Source organism: Psammomys obesus, unplaced genomic scaffold (genome assembly GCF_907164565.1).
Source record: "Psammomys obesus unplaced genomic scaffold, mPsaObe1.curated_primary_1811, whole genome shotgun sequence".
Taxonomy (NCBI): Eukaryota; Metazoa; Chordata; class Mammalia; order Rodentia; family Muridae; genus Psammomys; species Psammomys obesus.
Genome location: NW_026591086.1, coordinates 15479622 through 15494412, shown reverse-complemented (window position 1 = coordinate 15494412; position 14791 = coordinate 15479622). Strand labels below are relative to the sequence as shown.

Sequence of the window (14791 nt, the reverse complement as noted above, 5' to 3'; positions counted from 1 at the left end):
CCGGGGAGGTGTTGTGTATGTGATTGCCGTGCTCGCACAAGCCAGTAGGGGGCGCTGGAGCCCCCTGGAGCTGGAGTTACAAGTGGATGTGAGCCTCCTGCTAAGGGTCTGGGTCCTCTGCCAGAGCATCACACGCTCTCTGTCTTCCAAATGTTCTCCAACAGCTTTATCAACTTTTTTTAAAAGTTGGAAATTATGAAAAATAGAAGACATGGAGAGGAATTTAAATCATCTCTTAAGTATACCAACTAGTATATTTGCAGCCGTCGGCTCACTGTAGTTTTAAATGCAAACAAATGTTTATTCGGTTTTATTTTAAATTAAGTGCTTTTTTGTTTGTTTGTTTGTTTACAATGTTTAGGTTTACCAAGCAATTGAAGAGCGAGTACATAGAACTCCTAATTCTGTTCCTATATATTTCTTTCTGTCTACCCTCAGCACACATAGATACCTATTGTTGATATTTTGTACTAACAGTACAGTCTAGACACTTGCTAACCTAATAATATATTATTAACTGCCAGACATTAAATTAAACATTTAATTCCAACACTTGGGAGGCAGAAACTGGGGACCTTCTTTAGTTCAAGCCAGTCTGGTCTATGTAATGAGTTGCAGGCCAGCCAGGGCTATACAATGAGAGTCTCAACCACACACACACATTGCTCTTCCTGTTGTTCCCCAGTGTGTTCTACATCTTCTTTTTTCTTTCTCACCCTTAGCCCTGACAGCCATGATCTTTCTAACCACATCTATAGTTTGGTCTTCCCCCAAATAAGTGTTTTTTGTTAATAAAATAAAGCTGACGGTATTCATACCATCTAGTAAAAGAGCAAAGTAAAATTGTGATCGAACGCTAGGGGAGTAGATAAAGATGGAAGCAGAAGCACGATTAACATCAGTGGTGTGACCGTCTTCACTGATCACATTACTCGCTCTTTGATGGGATACACTAAAAAACTTGAAAGACCCCTTTCGCCAATTTAATGGGTCCTCAGAGCACAGCAAAGCGCTCCGAGTTTCAGACTCTTTCATTTCATGTAATACCTAGCTATCGCGTATCTCTATTCCTGTGTGTGTGTGTGTGTGTGTGTGTGTGTGTGGCCACTTATGTTAGTCTCTGAGCTCTGACTTGACCATTCCTTGCCACCCCGGTTTTGACTAGGCCTTTGAAAGCACTCTGAAGTCTTGGGAAGACAAGCAGAAATGTGACCCCAGTAAGCCAGTTCTTCGGACAAACGTGTACGTCCATCCTGCAGCTGACCTGGCAACAGAAGAGCTGTCGCAGATGCGCCTCTGCTCCCAGGCCGCGGAGGAGCTCATCACTAGGTGAGGAGCCTCGGCTTCAGCTTTGCCTGGGAGAACTCGGGTCTTAGCCAGTTTGTTTTCTTCTCTGACGGAATTTTTGCCGCTTAGGGTTTTAATGTGCGATGTGTTAGCTCATTTCATTAGCTCCCTCCTGTGGGCCTCAGCCCTGTCTCATCCCCTTTACCAGATCTTCCGCACAAGCTCCTGTAGTCTGCATCTTACACGGCTCGGAAACCTCTGGTAAATTTGCCCTGCCACACAGTGCGCTTTTCATTAGTTTCTGCACCAGCCACGTACCTGCTGCCCTGTAACTACTCCCTGTGAATGCGATGTTGGGAGAACTCTGAACATGAGACATGATGCCACAGAAGGTCATGAGACAGAATGAACAGGTGTAGAATCGCTTCAGGCAATGCGCTCCACACACAGAAGTTATCTTTCAGGACACAAAGGGAAGAGATCTTAGAAAAATAAGTTTGATGCGTGCAAAAGATTTAAAAAAAAAAAAATTAGGCCAGGCGGTGGCCATGGCACTCATCTTTAACCCCAGCACTTGGGAGGCAGAAGCCGGCCTGTTCTACACAGTGAGTTCCAGGACAGTCAAGGCTGTCACAGAGAGACCCTGCCTCAGAAAACAAACAAGATATAAAATCACTGCAACAGAACTGAATATCAGAGTGGAAGAGAGGCTATGACAAGATCTTCAACCCCTCCTCTTAGAGCATGGTTGGAAGACCTAACTCTTAGCCATGGAGCGGAAACGGATTCTCAGCCTGCCGCTAATTGGCTCTGTACTTATATTCAATCTCTGTGAGCCTCCACGCCTTCATCTGCAGGCTTGAGAACATTTATTGTCATAGGCTGTGTGCATTAAACTTTATAGTAAGTATAAAGCAGTTAGCAAGTAGGTGATAAATGTGGTAAGCCATACCCTGCTGTGTTGCATCTGAAGTCTCAGAGAATGAAAGACAAATTTCTGGACTGGGGTATAACTGGAGTACAACAGCTTTGGGTGTACAAGGTCCTGGGTTCAACCCCAGCACCACAGTGAACCCACAAGCAAGTGACTGTCTTGGTGACTTGAAAGCCGTGCCATGTCTGGGGCCTTTCTCACTTCTCAGCACTGCCGTTTCCAGGCAAGGGCAGACTCTTCAGAAGGCTAGCTAGTCATCAGTGATGACTTGCCTTGTTTATCTTGTCTCACTTTACTTCCAGGATTTGCGATGCAGCCACGATTCACTGTCTCCTGGAGCAGGAACTAGCTCACGCGGTGAACGCGTGCTCACATGCTCTGAACAAAGCCAACCCGCGCTTCCCGGAGGTGAGGAGTTAATGGTAAATGCGCACTCCACAGATTCTTTTGGCATCTCGCCTCCTGTAGAGTACTGTAGAGACATTCCCTGGGGAAGAGAGGAGTGTCTTTCTGTTGCTGTGGTTAAAACACTGTAACCAAAAGGAGCTTCCTTTTCTCCATCACAGTCTTCATGAAGTTAGCCTAGCAACTCAGGCAGGCACCATGGAGGAATGCTGCTCTTCCTTGCTTTTCATGCTCACCTTCAGTTGCCTTATCCCTCCCAGGACCGCTCCCCACTGGTGGCACCGACCACAGTGGGCAGGGCCTCCTACAGCAATCATCAACCAAGAAAATGCGCCGCAGACCTGCCTGCAGGCCAGTCTGATGGAGTCATTTTCTCAGTTGAGAGGTTTGCTCTTCCCAGAAGACCCTAGCTTGTGTCAAGTTGACAATCTAACCATCATAGTTTCTTCATGAGTTTCTGCAAGAAGCTTACAGAAAATTTGTGGCCACAATTTTGTTTGCCTTTTTCTGACACACACACACACACACACACACACACACACACACAGAGAGAGAGAGAGAGAGAGAGAGCTCAGAAAACAACGTGCATGAAAGAGTTCTCTCCTTCCACCATGTGGCTTCTAGGGATTAAACTGGGATGCCAAGTTGGGCGGCAAATGCCTTTACCTGCTGAATCCTCTCATGGGCCAAAGTTTTCCTTCTGTTGTCATCTTCCTTCCTCCCTTCTTCCTTGTCCTTTACTCTGTCCCTGGATCTTAAAGGACAAATCTAGAAATGACCGGAGGAGGAGCTTGGCTGGAGATGTTCAGTCATATCCTGGTTGAGCTCTGATACTGTGCTTCACTTTTTGCTGAATTGTAAGTTGATGTTTCTGTAGCTTTTAATGTGAGTGGATACAGTGTAACTCTTCAAACATGAACTGCTGTACAATGGGAGTCTAGGGATAGCTGATACTATTGTTTTATTCTTTTAATTATTCGATTGAAATTATCCGAATTAGTGTTCTGGTAAATGTTATTGCTCATGATTAAAGTACAAAAATCAGCGTATAATCCGTGACTCTCCCACAGCTTGACTACTGTAATCGTCTGCTGCTGACCAGTAATATTAGTCACTTAAACATGTTTTTTTTTTTATTTTAGTTAGTTAAATTTTATGTGTAGGTATTTATTTTAGTTTATGAGTGTTTCCCTGAATGTATGTTCGTGCACCCTAAGTATACAGTGCCCCTGGAGGCCAGGTGAGGGTGTCAGATCCCCTGGGGCTGGAGTTACAGATGATTGTGAGCTGCCTGCCGTGTGGGCACTGAAAATTGGACCCAGAGGCTCTGGAAGAGCAGCTGGTGCCTTTCTCTGCCGAGCCACCTCTCCAGCTCCTTAACATAAATTTTACATACCGCATGTGGTGGAAGATATTCAGGAATCACGAGAAAGCACTTTTCCCGCAACACTGTAACTTCCTGGATAACTGTCCAGGCAGAGATTAGTTGGGTCACTTAGAATTTTAAGCAGGCACCATTGATATCTGAGCTCACCACAAGAGCAAAAGGAAGGAGCTGAAATTATTACAATAATCAAGTCCGTTCTTCAGTTCATTCCACCAAGTTGTGATTCAACAGGGCATTTCACACTTGTGTGCACTTTCCTCAGCCGAGAGTGAGACACTAGTTGTGTGAATACGTGAGTACATTTTTAAAGAGGTTTATTTTACTTTGAACTCTGTGTGTCTGTGTATTTGTGTGTCTGTCTTGGGATATATGCAGGTGGCTACAGGTACGTCAGGAGGTCAGAAGAAGGCCTTGGATTCCGTGAAGCTAGAGTTACAGGAGTTGTGAGCCATCTGATCTGGTTCTAGGAACCGAACTCGGGTCCTGTGAGAACAGCTAGCGCTCTCGGCTGAGGAGACAGCTCCTCCCCTCCACTCTGTGCTTGTTTAATCTGCGTGTGTGTTTTAATGTATTCATGACCTATTTTAACCTTTTCTTAATTTAGTTCAGTATTTCTTGGCTATGCAGTTCATCTTTAAGATTTTTCAAATTGTCAAAAATCTGTGAAAATAGGCATAGCTGGACCTCCTCTGTTCAAACCATGTTACACAAAGATAAGATCACCTGTGTATTCGAATAATATCCTCCTTCAAGAAAGTTATTTGATTTAACTTTTATATATATTGGTTCTAGCATATATATACCATATATGTAGGGGTCCTGATCCCACGTGTGTATACGTATTAGTTCATTCTTTGATTCTGTGATTTATTAATTAACAGAGGTAACAATACTAACAAACCTATTACAAAAAAAAAAGTATTTGTTATAGAATTTTGGTATCTTTAAAAAAAATTCACTTGTGATGAGAATAAAATTTACAGAATCTTTTGGTGATGAGATTCTAATTTAATATGGAAATATGTATATCTTTGTTATTCTTTTCTAGAGTCTTACGAGAGATACTGCCACTGAAATAGCCATCAACGTTAAGGCGCTATATAATGAAACAGAGTCTTTGCTAGTTGGCAGGGTCCCTTTGGTAAGAAAAAGAAATGCCTGAGAGTGGTTCTAGTTTGCTTCTTTGCTTGTGATGCACTGTGACCCAAAGCAAATTAGTGAAGAAGGGGATTATTGCATCTTATAGCTCCCAGGTTATGATCCATCACTGAGGAAAGTCAGGCCAGGATCCCGGAGAGAGGGAGTGAGTTACAGCCCATAGAGGAACTTGGTTTACTGTCTGGCTTCTGTGCTCAAGTTCAACAGCCCAGAGCCAGCTGCCCGGGCATGGTGCTGCCCACCGTGGGCTGGACGGTTCTTCATTAGTTAGCAATTAAGAAAATAACCTACAGACCCAGCACAGGCCAGCCCGATAAAGGAAATTCCCCATGTGAGGTGCCTTTTTCCCACGTGACTCTACATTTGTGTCGTGTTGACGCCTGAGGCTAACTATGGCAACACTACAGATGGCGAGATGAAAAGTGCTTCACTAGTGAACATGTTTTGAGCAGACTCTGACCTCCATTCTGGGACCTTCCTTTTGGCCAGACTTCTGCCTTCAGGAAAGCACTGCTGAACTTTTGAGCTGTGATTCAGGTTGTCATGTTCTCATGACACCCCTCTCTCCCTGGTCAACTTTGAGAGATTTGAGCTGTGTAAATAGAGTGGACATTCCTCAGCTACTCATACGCGCACAAGTTTAGGTGAAATGACAGTCTCAGTCCCAGTCTCAGTGTGGAAGTATGATTGGCATGATCGTCCGGATTTGCTCTTATGAGCATTGTGTTTCAAGAGCTGTCTCTGTTTTATTTAACTCCAGTGTGGTCCTGGGAATCAACTGTTAAGAAAGTGTGAATCTGGATAAAGCCCACAGACCTGGAGCATAAAGATAGCCTTTCTGTAAAAACACCTGAATGGTTTTTGAATGTTCTAACATTGAGTCTTGTCACTTCCTAGAGTTAGGCATATGGAAGGCCTACTCCATTAGCTGTCCTCCCCTTCCCCCTATCCCTTAGAATGATCTCAAAGCAGTTGTGATCATAGCAGTTTAAACTGTTTGGGCAAATAGAAACCTACATAAAATTATACTACCTGAAGCGGTGGGTTGGGCACCTGGAGCTTGGACTTCCTGCTGCGTGTGACTGTGGTCCAGCAAGACGCTGCCACAGGAATCTCCTTTCTGCTTCAGAAACCCAGAGGCTTTCTTGGGCCCTGTAATCTTACAACCTCCTGGGGAAATGAAGCCCACATCCCAGGCCAGGGTGGCGGGCTCCACTCCTGTTGTATAGCACTAGTAGGAAGAAGCATTGGTTACTTATTGGGAAGGTCAGCGAAGGCCCCTCCTGGCTATTGTTGACACTGCTTGTGTTAACCAGACTCTTCTATTGCTGTAACGAAATAAGCCTACTAGAAATCCTGTGGGCTGTGATTAAGGTTCCAGATTTCAAATTGAAATGTACCTTTTTGTGTGTAATTAAAGTCTTTTAAGGTCATTTATGATAAGAAATAGAAGCATAACTTTATCCTTAACAACAAAAGTACCTCCTTTACTCTATGTATTATATTATAGTAAAACATAACATCCACCTCCATTTCTGTCCTCTTTGATCCTCAAACATAGATGTTTGGTTTGAAATATGTCCCAAATATGTGTAAATTTTACACAAACTCCTAACAATAATGATAAGATAAGATAATAGAGTTTAGTATATTTAAGAACAACTAAAGTTTATTTTTCATTTTACTTCTAATGTGAAATACTATCTAATAAGTTTTGTAAGCCATAAATTCTTATACTAAAAGGAAACTGGCAAATGTCATACAGTAAGGGTGGAAACTCCTTATTTTTATTAGCTACTGGGAGATACTTTCAGTATCACAGGGAATCCACAACAAGAAGATGCTTATAACAGACAATAATGATACCCTTAGAGCTTTCCTTTCTAAAATTCTGTGAACCTCAGCGTAGGGACTGCGAAGTTTTAAAATAGTCTAGAAAGATACTGGTTAGCGGAAAGAGTCCTCAGAAGTGCTCTCCTCACGTTGTGCTGTGTCCAACAGAGGAAACTAAGGTGAGTGAAACCAGTCACTCTCCCTAACCAGGCGAGGACGAGAACCCCGACAGCTGGCTTCCAGCTCTGTGCACTGTAATAACTTCCTCAAATAAGTTACGGTGAATAACCAACGACAGTTTATTCTCTATAAAGTATCCACATCCGGTTCCACATTACTTGCCCTTTGGCTTTTGCCTTTATCCTGATTCTTTGTAATAGTTCTCCATCACAATTTTTTCAGAGATTTATTTTTCCCTTAAACTTGTTCTTTTGATTTTCTAAGAGATGTGTGTGTTTGTGTGTGTGCGTTTGTGTGATGCGCTTTTTATGTAACAGGTATTTGATTTGGTTTTTTTTTTGTTTTTTTTTTTAACTGTTACTTGTTTATTGGAACAAAGTCTATAGAAGTTAGAAGAATTTTGACTTAAATATGACAGTTCACAGGTATGTGCTTGGAAGCGCTGAAGGGGAGTTAGGATGGGGGAGGGAGGGTATGACATCCAAGACATACTAAGAGTACTAAGAGCGGTACTTTGGGAGGGGAAAATACTCAGTTGCAGCAGTTATGTGTATGAACTTTGGGGGTTAGGACTAAAGCAACCAGCTTGTCAGAAGGAAGAACGCTCGAAGTGGCCCCGTTGTCCTGTGAAGCTGGTCACTGACTCTCGCTCTTTCACCTTCTCCCCCTGCTCGTGCCCAGCAGTTGGAGTCTCCCCACGAAGAGCGGGTGTCCAGTGCCTTACACTCTGTGGAGGTGGAGCTGCAGAAGTTAACCGAGATCCCCTGGCTTTATTACATCCTCCGCCCCAACGAGGACGAGGTGCGTGCAGTCCAGCCTGTTGACGAACGCGGGCGGTGAGACTTTAGAGTGTGTGAACTTAACTTTGAAAAAGAGACGTTTCGGGGAAGTGGATCTTGAATACGTCTTTGAAATGTTTTGTCGTTGAGAGAGAATGGGCCTTTTGGTGAATGTGGGCGTTGAGTAGAGTGGTACGTGTTCAGTATTCAGAGCCCATTTGCGCTGGCTAGTTTTAGGTCGGCCAGACAACGCTAGAGTTATTTGGGAAGAGGGAACCTCGGTTGAGAAAACGCACCTACCAGATTGTGCTGTAGGGAAGCCTGTTGGACATTTTCCCAATTAGTGACCTATGGGGAAAGACTCAGCCCCCTGTGGGGGGAAGCCACCACTGGGCAGGTGCTCTGGGTCCTGTTAGAAAGCAGGCTAAGCTAAGCCAGGACAAGCAGACCAGCACCCCTCCATGGCCTCTATGTCAGCTCCTGCCTCTCGGTTCCTGCCCTGTTTGAGTTCCTACCCTGACTTCCCTCATTGATACACTGTGATACGGAAGTGTAAGCTGAAATATGACTGTTTTCCTCTTCAGGTTACTTTCGTTCATGGTGTCTCACTACAGGAACAGAAATCCTAATGAGGACACCGCTCTTATTTTATACCTGCTAACAGAATTGGGCTTTTCTTCCCCTAACCTCATCAAACAGTTCTTCTTTTGCTTGGTTTTGGCAGGAGCCTCCTATGGATTGCACCAAAAGAAACAGCAAAAGCACAGTCTTTCGTATAGTGCCAAAGTTTAAAAAGGAAAAGGCCCAGAAACAGAAAATGAGTTCACAGCCTGGTAGGTGGTCCCATGGTGGGGGTAAAAAAAAAAAAAAACTTACTGAAAAGGTATTGGTGAGGGACAGGGAGTGTTCTAGAACTAGGTAGCAGTGAGCGTTGCCCAGCATTGTAAATATACTAAAAATCGTTTAACTGTATACTTTAGAATAGTTAAAATGGTACGTTGAACCATGAAAGTCATATCATACCCAGTAAGTCCCATTATGGTGAGAAGCTATGGTTATAAATGTAAGGAGGAGATGGCGCAGTCACTGAGTTGTTTCTGTCCGGTCCAGTTGAGTTACTGTGTCCATTCCAAGGGGCCTTTATCTTTGCAACAGCTGCCTCAGACATCAGTGTGTAACTTCATTTTCTTCTCAGACTTAAAGGTCCAGATCGCTTTGATAAGGAGAGCACAGACATTTTCTTTTGCTCAGCTCGCTAAATATGTTTTTTCACTGAAGTTCCGAATCCCCTTTTTTCTGTTTTAAGGACACCGTCGCACCCTTTGATAATGCCATTGTGTGTGCCGCTTACATCCTCAGCAAAGATGAAGCCTTCTGCTTCAGCCTGCTACTTTTCCTAGTCCTCTTCCCCTAGAGTTGAACTCTATGCTGTCTGTGCTAGCACCATGGGAGTTCCGTGTCTAGCTCTGCCTTTCATAACAAAATTACTTTATAAATTCTTAGAAGAATTTCATACATTTTATATTATAAATTTTATAAGTTTTTCTGAGTTAGCCCTGTGGTCTTTATAAAAAGTGATATGAAAGGGATAGTTGTTGAGGCATGTTCAAAAACCAAACACAGTGGGGGGAAAAGTATTTTTTATTATGCTAACTCAGGTTGAATAAAAGATTCGAAAGAATCTTTACTGTTATCCATACTGAAAAGCAGCATAGTCAACTAGTCTTGGACAGCAGTCTGAAAAGTTTTTTAATGACATTGAAGTGATCTGAGGCCATTTATTTTTGAAACTATCAATAACCGAGTCAATAGAGGCACCGCTTGAAAGTCAGCAAGATCTTAAGCAGATACATGTATAAAACCAAGCAGCCCAGATCAGATTTCTAACTCGAAGTAGCATCTGTAGCTCGTTTCTAAACATTTCACCTGTGGTCAGACCTCATTATGGTTTTTTTGTTTTGTTTTGTTTTGTTTTGTTTTGTTTTGTTTTGTTTTATCATCGAGCCTAATGGTGCAAAATTAATGCCCTAGTGCACATTTCGTGGTTTAGCTGCAAAGCTGGATTCCGGCTAAAGGCGAGGGCGCAGGTGGCCCCCATCGTTCTACAGTCGGGTTCCGTCCTTTGCGGTCTGTAACCTGCATGGGGAGGGGGCGGGGAGCTCTGTGAGGCACCACCTTCCACCTTCCCTTTGCTAGCGCCCACTGCTGTGCGTGTTGCATCTTCTCTGGCTGACCTCTGCTTCATAATGCATCGCGCATGCAGATATTAAGGGGGTTTTGCTCTTAACTTTGGTAGTTCAGAATTGGGGCACAGAGGAAGTTGCTGCTTGGCTGGATCTGCTCAATTTGGGAGAGTACAAAGACATCTTCATCCGTCATGACATCAGAGGGGCTGAACTTTTGCATCTGGAAAGACGGGATCTGAAGGTATTTTTTTTCCTTTATTCTTTCTTTTTTTTTTTGGCGCTTCTTTTTGGCTTTTGGAAATTTCTCACAATGCAGAGTCTCTTCCCGTGTGTGTCCTCTGTCGCAGCATGCTTTCTGCTTGGCTTGCATCATGCAAATGTGCAGTCATCCCCCCCCCACACACACACACACATTTGTTTGTGGTCTGACTCACTCGCCTGCTTTTCCTGTGAGAATCTCAGCAGCGTCTTCCTGTCAGGACCACTCTCTGACTCTCATAGCTGAAGCAGAGCATGCACCTTGTAACCACTCCCATCCATCGGTGTGGCTGTTACTGTCCTAATGTTTCCAAGTGGGCTGCGCCTCTACCATCTCGTCATGCTGCAGCTGCATGGATGGTGATGGCTGTTGTTGGGAAAGACTAAAAACGAATGGAGTACAAGGATAACTAAAAATTAATATACAATACTAATAAGAAAGCCTTTGTATTGTGTGAAACTGTATATGACAGCAATGATAATTTAGAGCTCTCTGATTTTGTTGTGTTTCTAAACTGGACTTTAGAGACTACATGAGTAACTAGACAGTAAATCAAAACTCTTTTTCTGTGACACATTGTTGATGTCTTATTAGTCTCAAAAAGAAACGTGTTGTTTTCTTAGTAAATGGAGCTAAAATATATATATGTATGCATAGTTGCTTTCTCTGTCACGTATGCCAGAACAGGAAAACCTTTCATTGTCAATGCGCAGCAATTAGAACAGCCAAAGCAGGATTATTCTGTCCTGGATTTAAGATTAGAATGACAGGAGCTGGAGGGACCACTCAGTAAAACCACCGTTCCACAAGCGTAGGCACCTGATGTCAGTCCACAGCATCCACGCCAACAACACAATAAGGCATGCGGCGTGTGTCTCAAACCTCAGAACCGGGGCTGAGTGGAGGCAGGAGGGTTTTCAGGAGTTCTGTGGCCAGCCAGTCTAGCCAACGATCTCTAAACTCAGTGAGAGTGAGAGACCCTGTAAAATAAGGTCATGAGTGGTAGAAAAAAACACAACACCAACTTCTGGCTTCCACAGGTATACACACACAGAGAAAACCATGCATAATAGAAGTCTACTATATCATATTTTTTTTTTTTGCCACATGCTGCCATTTTACAATTACAATGAATAACATCGCTGAAACAATCCCTTTCCGATAAATCATGTTCTAGAATGCATAGAGTGATGGCCTTTCTAGCATAGTCACATCTCCTGTGCTTTTCTTTCATCTGTGAGAACTTGGCCCAAGAAATGGAGTGTATAAAGTTTATATTTCTATTAAGGATTTGTTCAGTCCTTTAGCATATCAAAAGGAGAGTACTGTTCCTATCATTGTTAGCTGTGATAATGATAAAATAATAGATTAATTATTCTGAGCGTCCTAGCTGAGGCAGTTCAGAATACACAGTGTTAGAGCTCCTAAAGCAAAGACCGACCTTAAAATGTGAAATGAACACTTGCACGTGCGCGCGCGCGCGCGCGCGCGCACACACACACACACACACGACGCATGCGCAGAACTGTGGGGCCTTTTCATAGCTAGTGTTTCTGTGGCTTAGCTTCTGGAGAATTAGCAGGTTGCAATGTTTTTTGAGTAGCCAGTCCGCTGGTTAATGGATTGTACTAGGTTCGCTCGGTGTCATCTTCCTTCTAGAGGCTTACATCATACATATGCTGAACTTGTATGTGTTATAGTACAAGATGGGAGACATAGTAGAGGGCTAACCTCCCCCACACCCACACACACACTGAAAGTTGTGTATGGCTGGCTAAAAGGAATAAAGGAGTCTTTGGCAAAATTATGTCTGCTCATCCAGAGAAACAAAATTTTGGTAATAAGGAAGATGATAAATGCCATAAAATAAGCATATAGGTCTGCAGAGATGGAGACTAGGCAGAATGCTAGCCAAATCATTGAGCCCCAGGCTCAGAGAGACCTGTCTCAGAATAAGGTGGAGGGCAAGTTAGAAAGACCTGCTGTGTAGATCGTTGGCCTCTGCACGCATGAACAAACCACACATCTGTCTATATGCATCCGCACACACAAACACGTGCACATCAAAACTAAACGATGATACAAGTATATGACGCCTGCTAAAATGAAAGCTGTATCAAATGTCAAAGCAAATCTCTCATCATAACCCAACCACTAGAAGACATGAAGGTACTGAATTTGGTCAAAGTGCAGAAGCCGTAGCCAGTGCAACTGCGTTACCCTCTAGAAAACATTCCTCTCGTTGTACCAAGACAGTAATTCTTAGTAGATTATCAGAAGTGTTTGTGTTCTGGAGAGTGCAGTGTTTTGTGGCCTAAAAGAAGATGCTTAATACTTAAATGTGTTTTTACAAGCAGAGTACTATATTAACTAAGCCTAAACGATAAGTCCTACTCAAATGGGAGCTCTGAGGTGTAGCAGTTACATCTTTTTTTTTTTTGCAAAAAAAAAAAAATATATATATATATATATATAAAATTATATATATATTTATGTATGTGGATGTGAGGAGTGCATTGTGCATCCGGGTACCCACAGGCCAGCAGAAGACACAGGAACCTGGAGCTCGAGGGACAGGTAGTTGTTAAGCCTCTTGACATAGGAGCTGGGAACTGAGCTGTTTTCTGAAAAGCGCAGGCCCTCTAGTCACTGAGCCATCTCTCCAGACTCATGAAAATACTCATTTGCATCCTAAATTTATTCAGCAGACATGGATTTGGGCTTGCCCTCAAGTTTGATATTCATCACATACCCAAGAAATGAGCAATAGCCTTAGGACTAATTTTGTTTACCCAGGTAGAATATGAGAACATTTTTTATTCTGGGTCAGTTAAGTCTGATAAAAAAAAAAAAAATACCCTGAAATGAGCTCAAGCTTGAATAGCACTGGCAATGGAAAAATGGTTTTTGAGAAGGATTTAAATGATGGTTATTATTACTGCTCTAAATTGTAAGAGAGATAGCTAGCATCTGCTTTTTCCATGTGTGCAATTTAAATCAGTTTGATCTGCTTCATTTATAAGTTTAAAAATAAATCCAGCCCCTACATTATAGAATGGAGTGAACTTTCTGAGAACATTTCCTTTAAGTCATCTGTAGTTAAATTTGCAGGGTGGAGGGTTGGGCGGGGGTGTCAGGCAAGATAGGAGAGAAAAACAGGAAAATCACTGAGAAGCACTAGGGTCAGCCACCCTGGGATGATTTGCAAAGTTACTTCAGCAGCAAGAGAGACTGTGCCTCAAAAACCAGCTCCCGAAAGTGGGCCTCTGGCCTCCATATGGTCACTGTGACTTGTGTATGACTCATACATGTGTGTGACACACACACACACACACACAATGCATCCATTTTCTGTTCCTAGCACCTACATAGCGGCTCACAACCACCTGAGGATCTGATGCCCTCTTCTGGCTTCTCAGGCTCCTCCTGTACACACAGATGTTCCACATTAACTCACACAGGTACACACACACACACACACACACACACATAAACTGTTAAATAAAAAATTAAGCCCAAAATAAATCTCATAATGCTTGGAATTATACATTCTCAAGAGTCTAACGTAGGTTAACTGAACATTTTCCCTATTGGATTCACACACACACTTTACCCGTGTGCCATCAGTGATTGCATTTCTGAAAGCAAAGATAGTTTTTGGTGTTTAACCCAAGCACCTGTCCTCAGGATTGGCCCATGTCATTTTACATTTCCTACCCGGTTTAACCATAGTATCTCACCGGTTCAAGGTATAAATCAAAGTTTCACTTACACTATACAGGAGACTTTGAGTCGTTTGAATGAACTGTGTTGAAATATTCTGACCAGTAGCTGTCTCCAGTGCCGGTACAGTGACTGGTTGAAAAACACATTTTAATGAATGTCCCATGGGGAGAAAAGATGGCGCTTCCCTCCCCCCCTTTGATACTAGTGATGCAAATTTTAAATACTTATTTTGAAATAATTTTGACCGTTAAAATCAAATCAGCTTGGAGTGATGATTGTGGTCGTCATGTGATGTTGACTGGCTTGCTAGTGATGAAAAGTGAGCGTGGAGGGCTCTTCCCGAGCCCACCCGTAACCACTGCTTATGGTTGGTAACCTCCCAGGGTGTGGTTCTCCAGAAAAGGGCTTCTTAACTTAGGCCTCTCTGGGAAGGTAAGTGGAGACCCTTGCAGTGACTACAACTTGGTTTCACTACACTCGACTTACAAATAAATAGCAACTTATAAAAGTTTATTTTTCTTATCCGACAGAAAAGGCTGGGCTCTGTCCAAGACTGGGCCTTGGCATCACCAATCCTGACTCTCTGGTCAGCTTGCTGCCAATCAGATCTAAGTAGGAGGGAACAGGCCAAGGACTGCTAGGTGCAATTCTGACATT

At 43.1% G+C, this 14791-nt stretch overlaps 1 protein-coding gene across 2 annotated transcripts in view; it reads left to right on the top strand.

Moving 5' to 3' along the window:
• The window catches only part of Dgkh (diacylglycerol kinase eta), a 155285-nt gene that overhangs the window by 138466 nt on the left and 2028 nt on the right, over positions 1 to 14791 (top strand). The window contains exons 25-30 of one of the 2 annotated variants that reach the window (XM_055609694.1): positions 1166 to 1329; positions 2524 to 2629; positions 5062 to 5154; positions 7866 to 7985; positions 8688 to 8796; positions 10260 to 10390. In XM_055609694.1, coding sequence (XP_055465669.1) covers positions 1166 to 1329; positions 2524 to 2629; positions 5062 to 5154; positions 7866 to 7985; positions 8688 to 8796; positions 10260 to 10390 — 723 coding nt within the window. The remainder of the gene's footprint in view (positions 1 to 1165; positions 1330 to 2523; positions 2630 to 5061; positions 5155 to 7865; positions 7986 to 8687; positions 8797 to 10259; positions 10391 to 14791) is intronic. The other variant, XM_055609695.1, reaches the window with a different exon arrangement.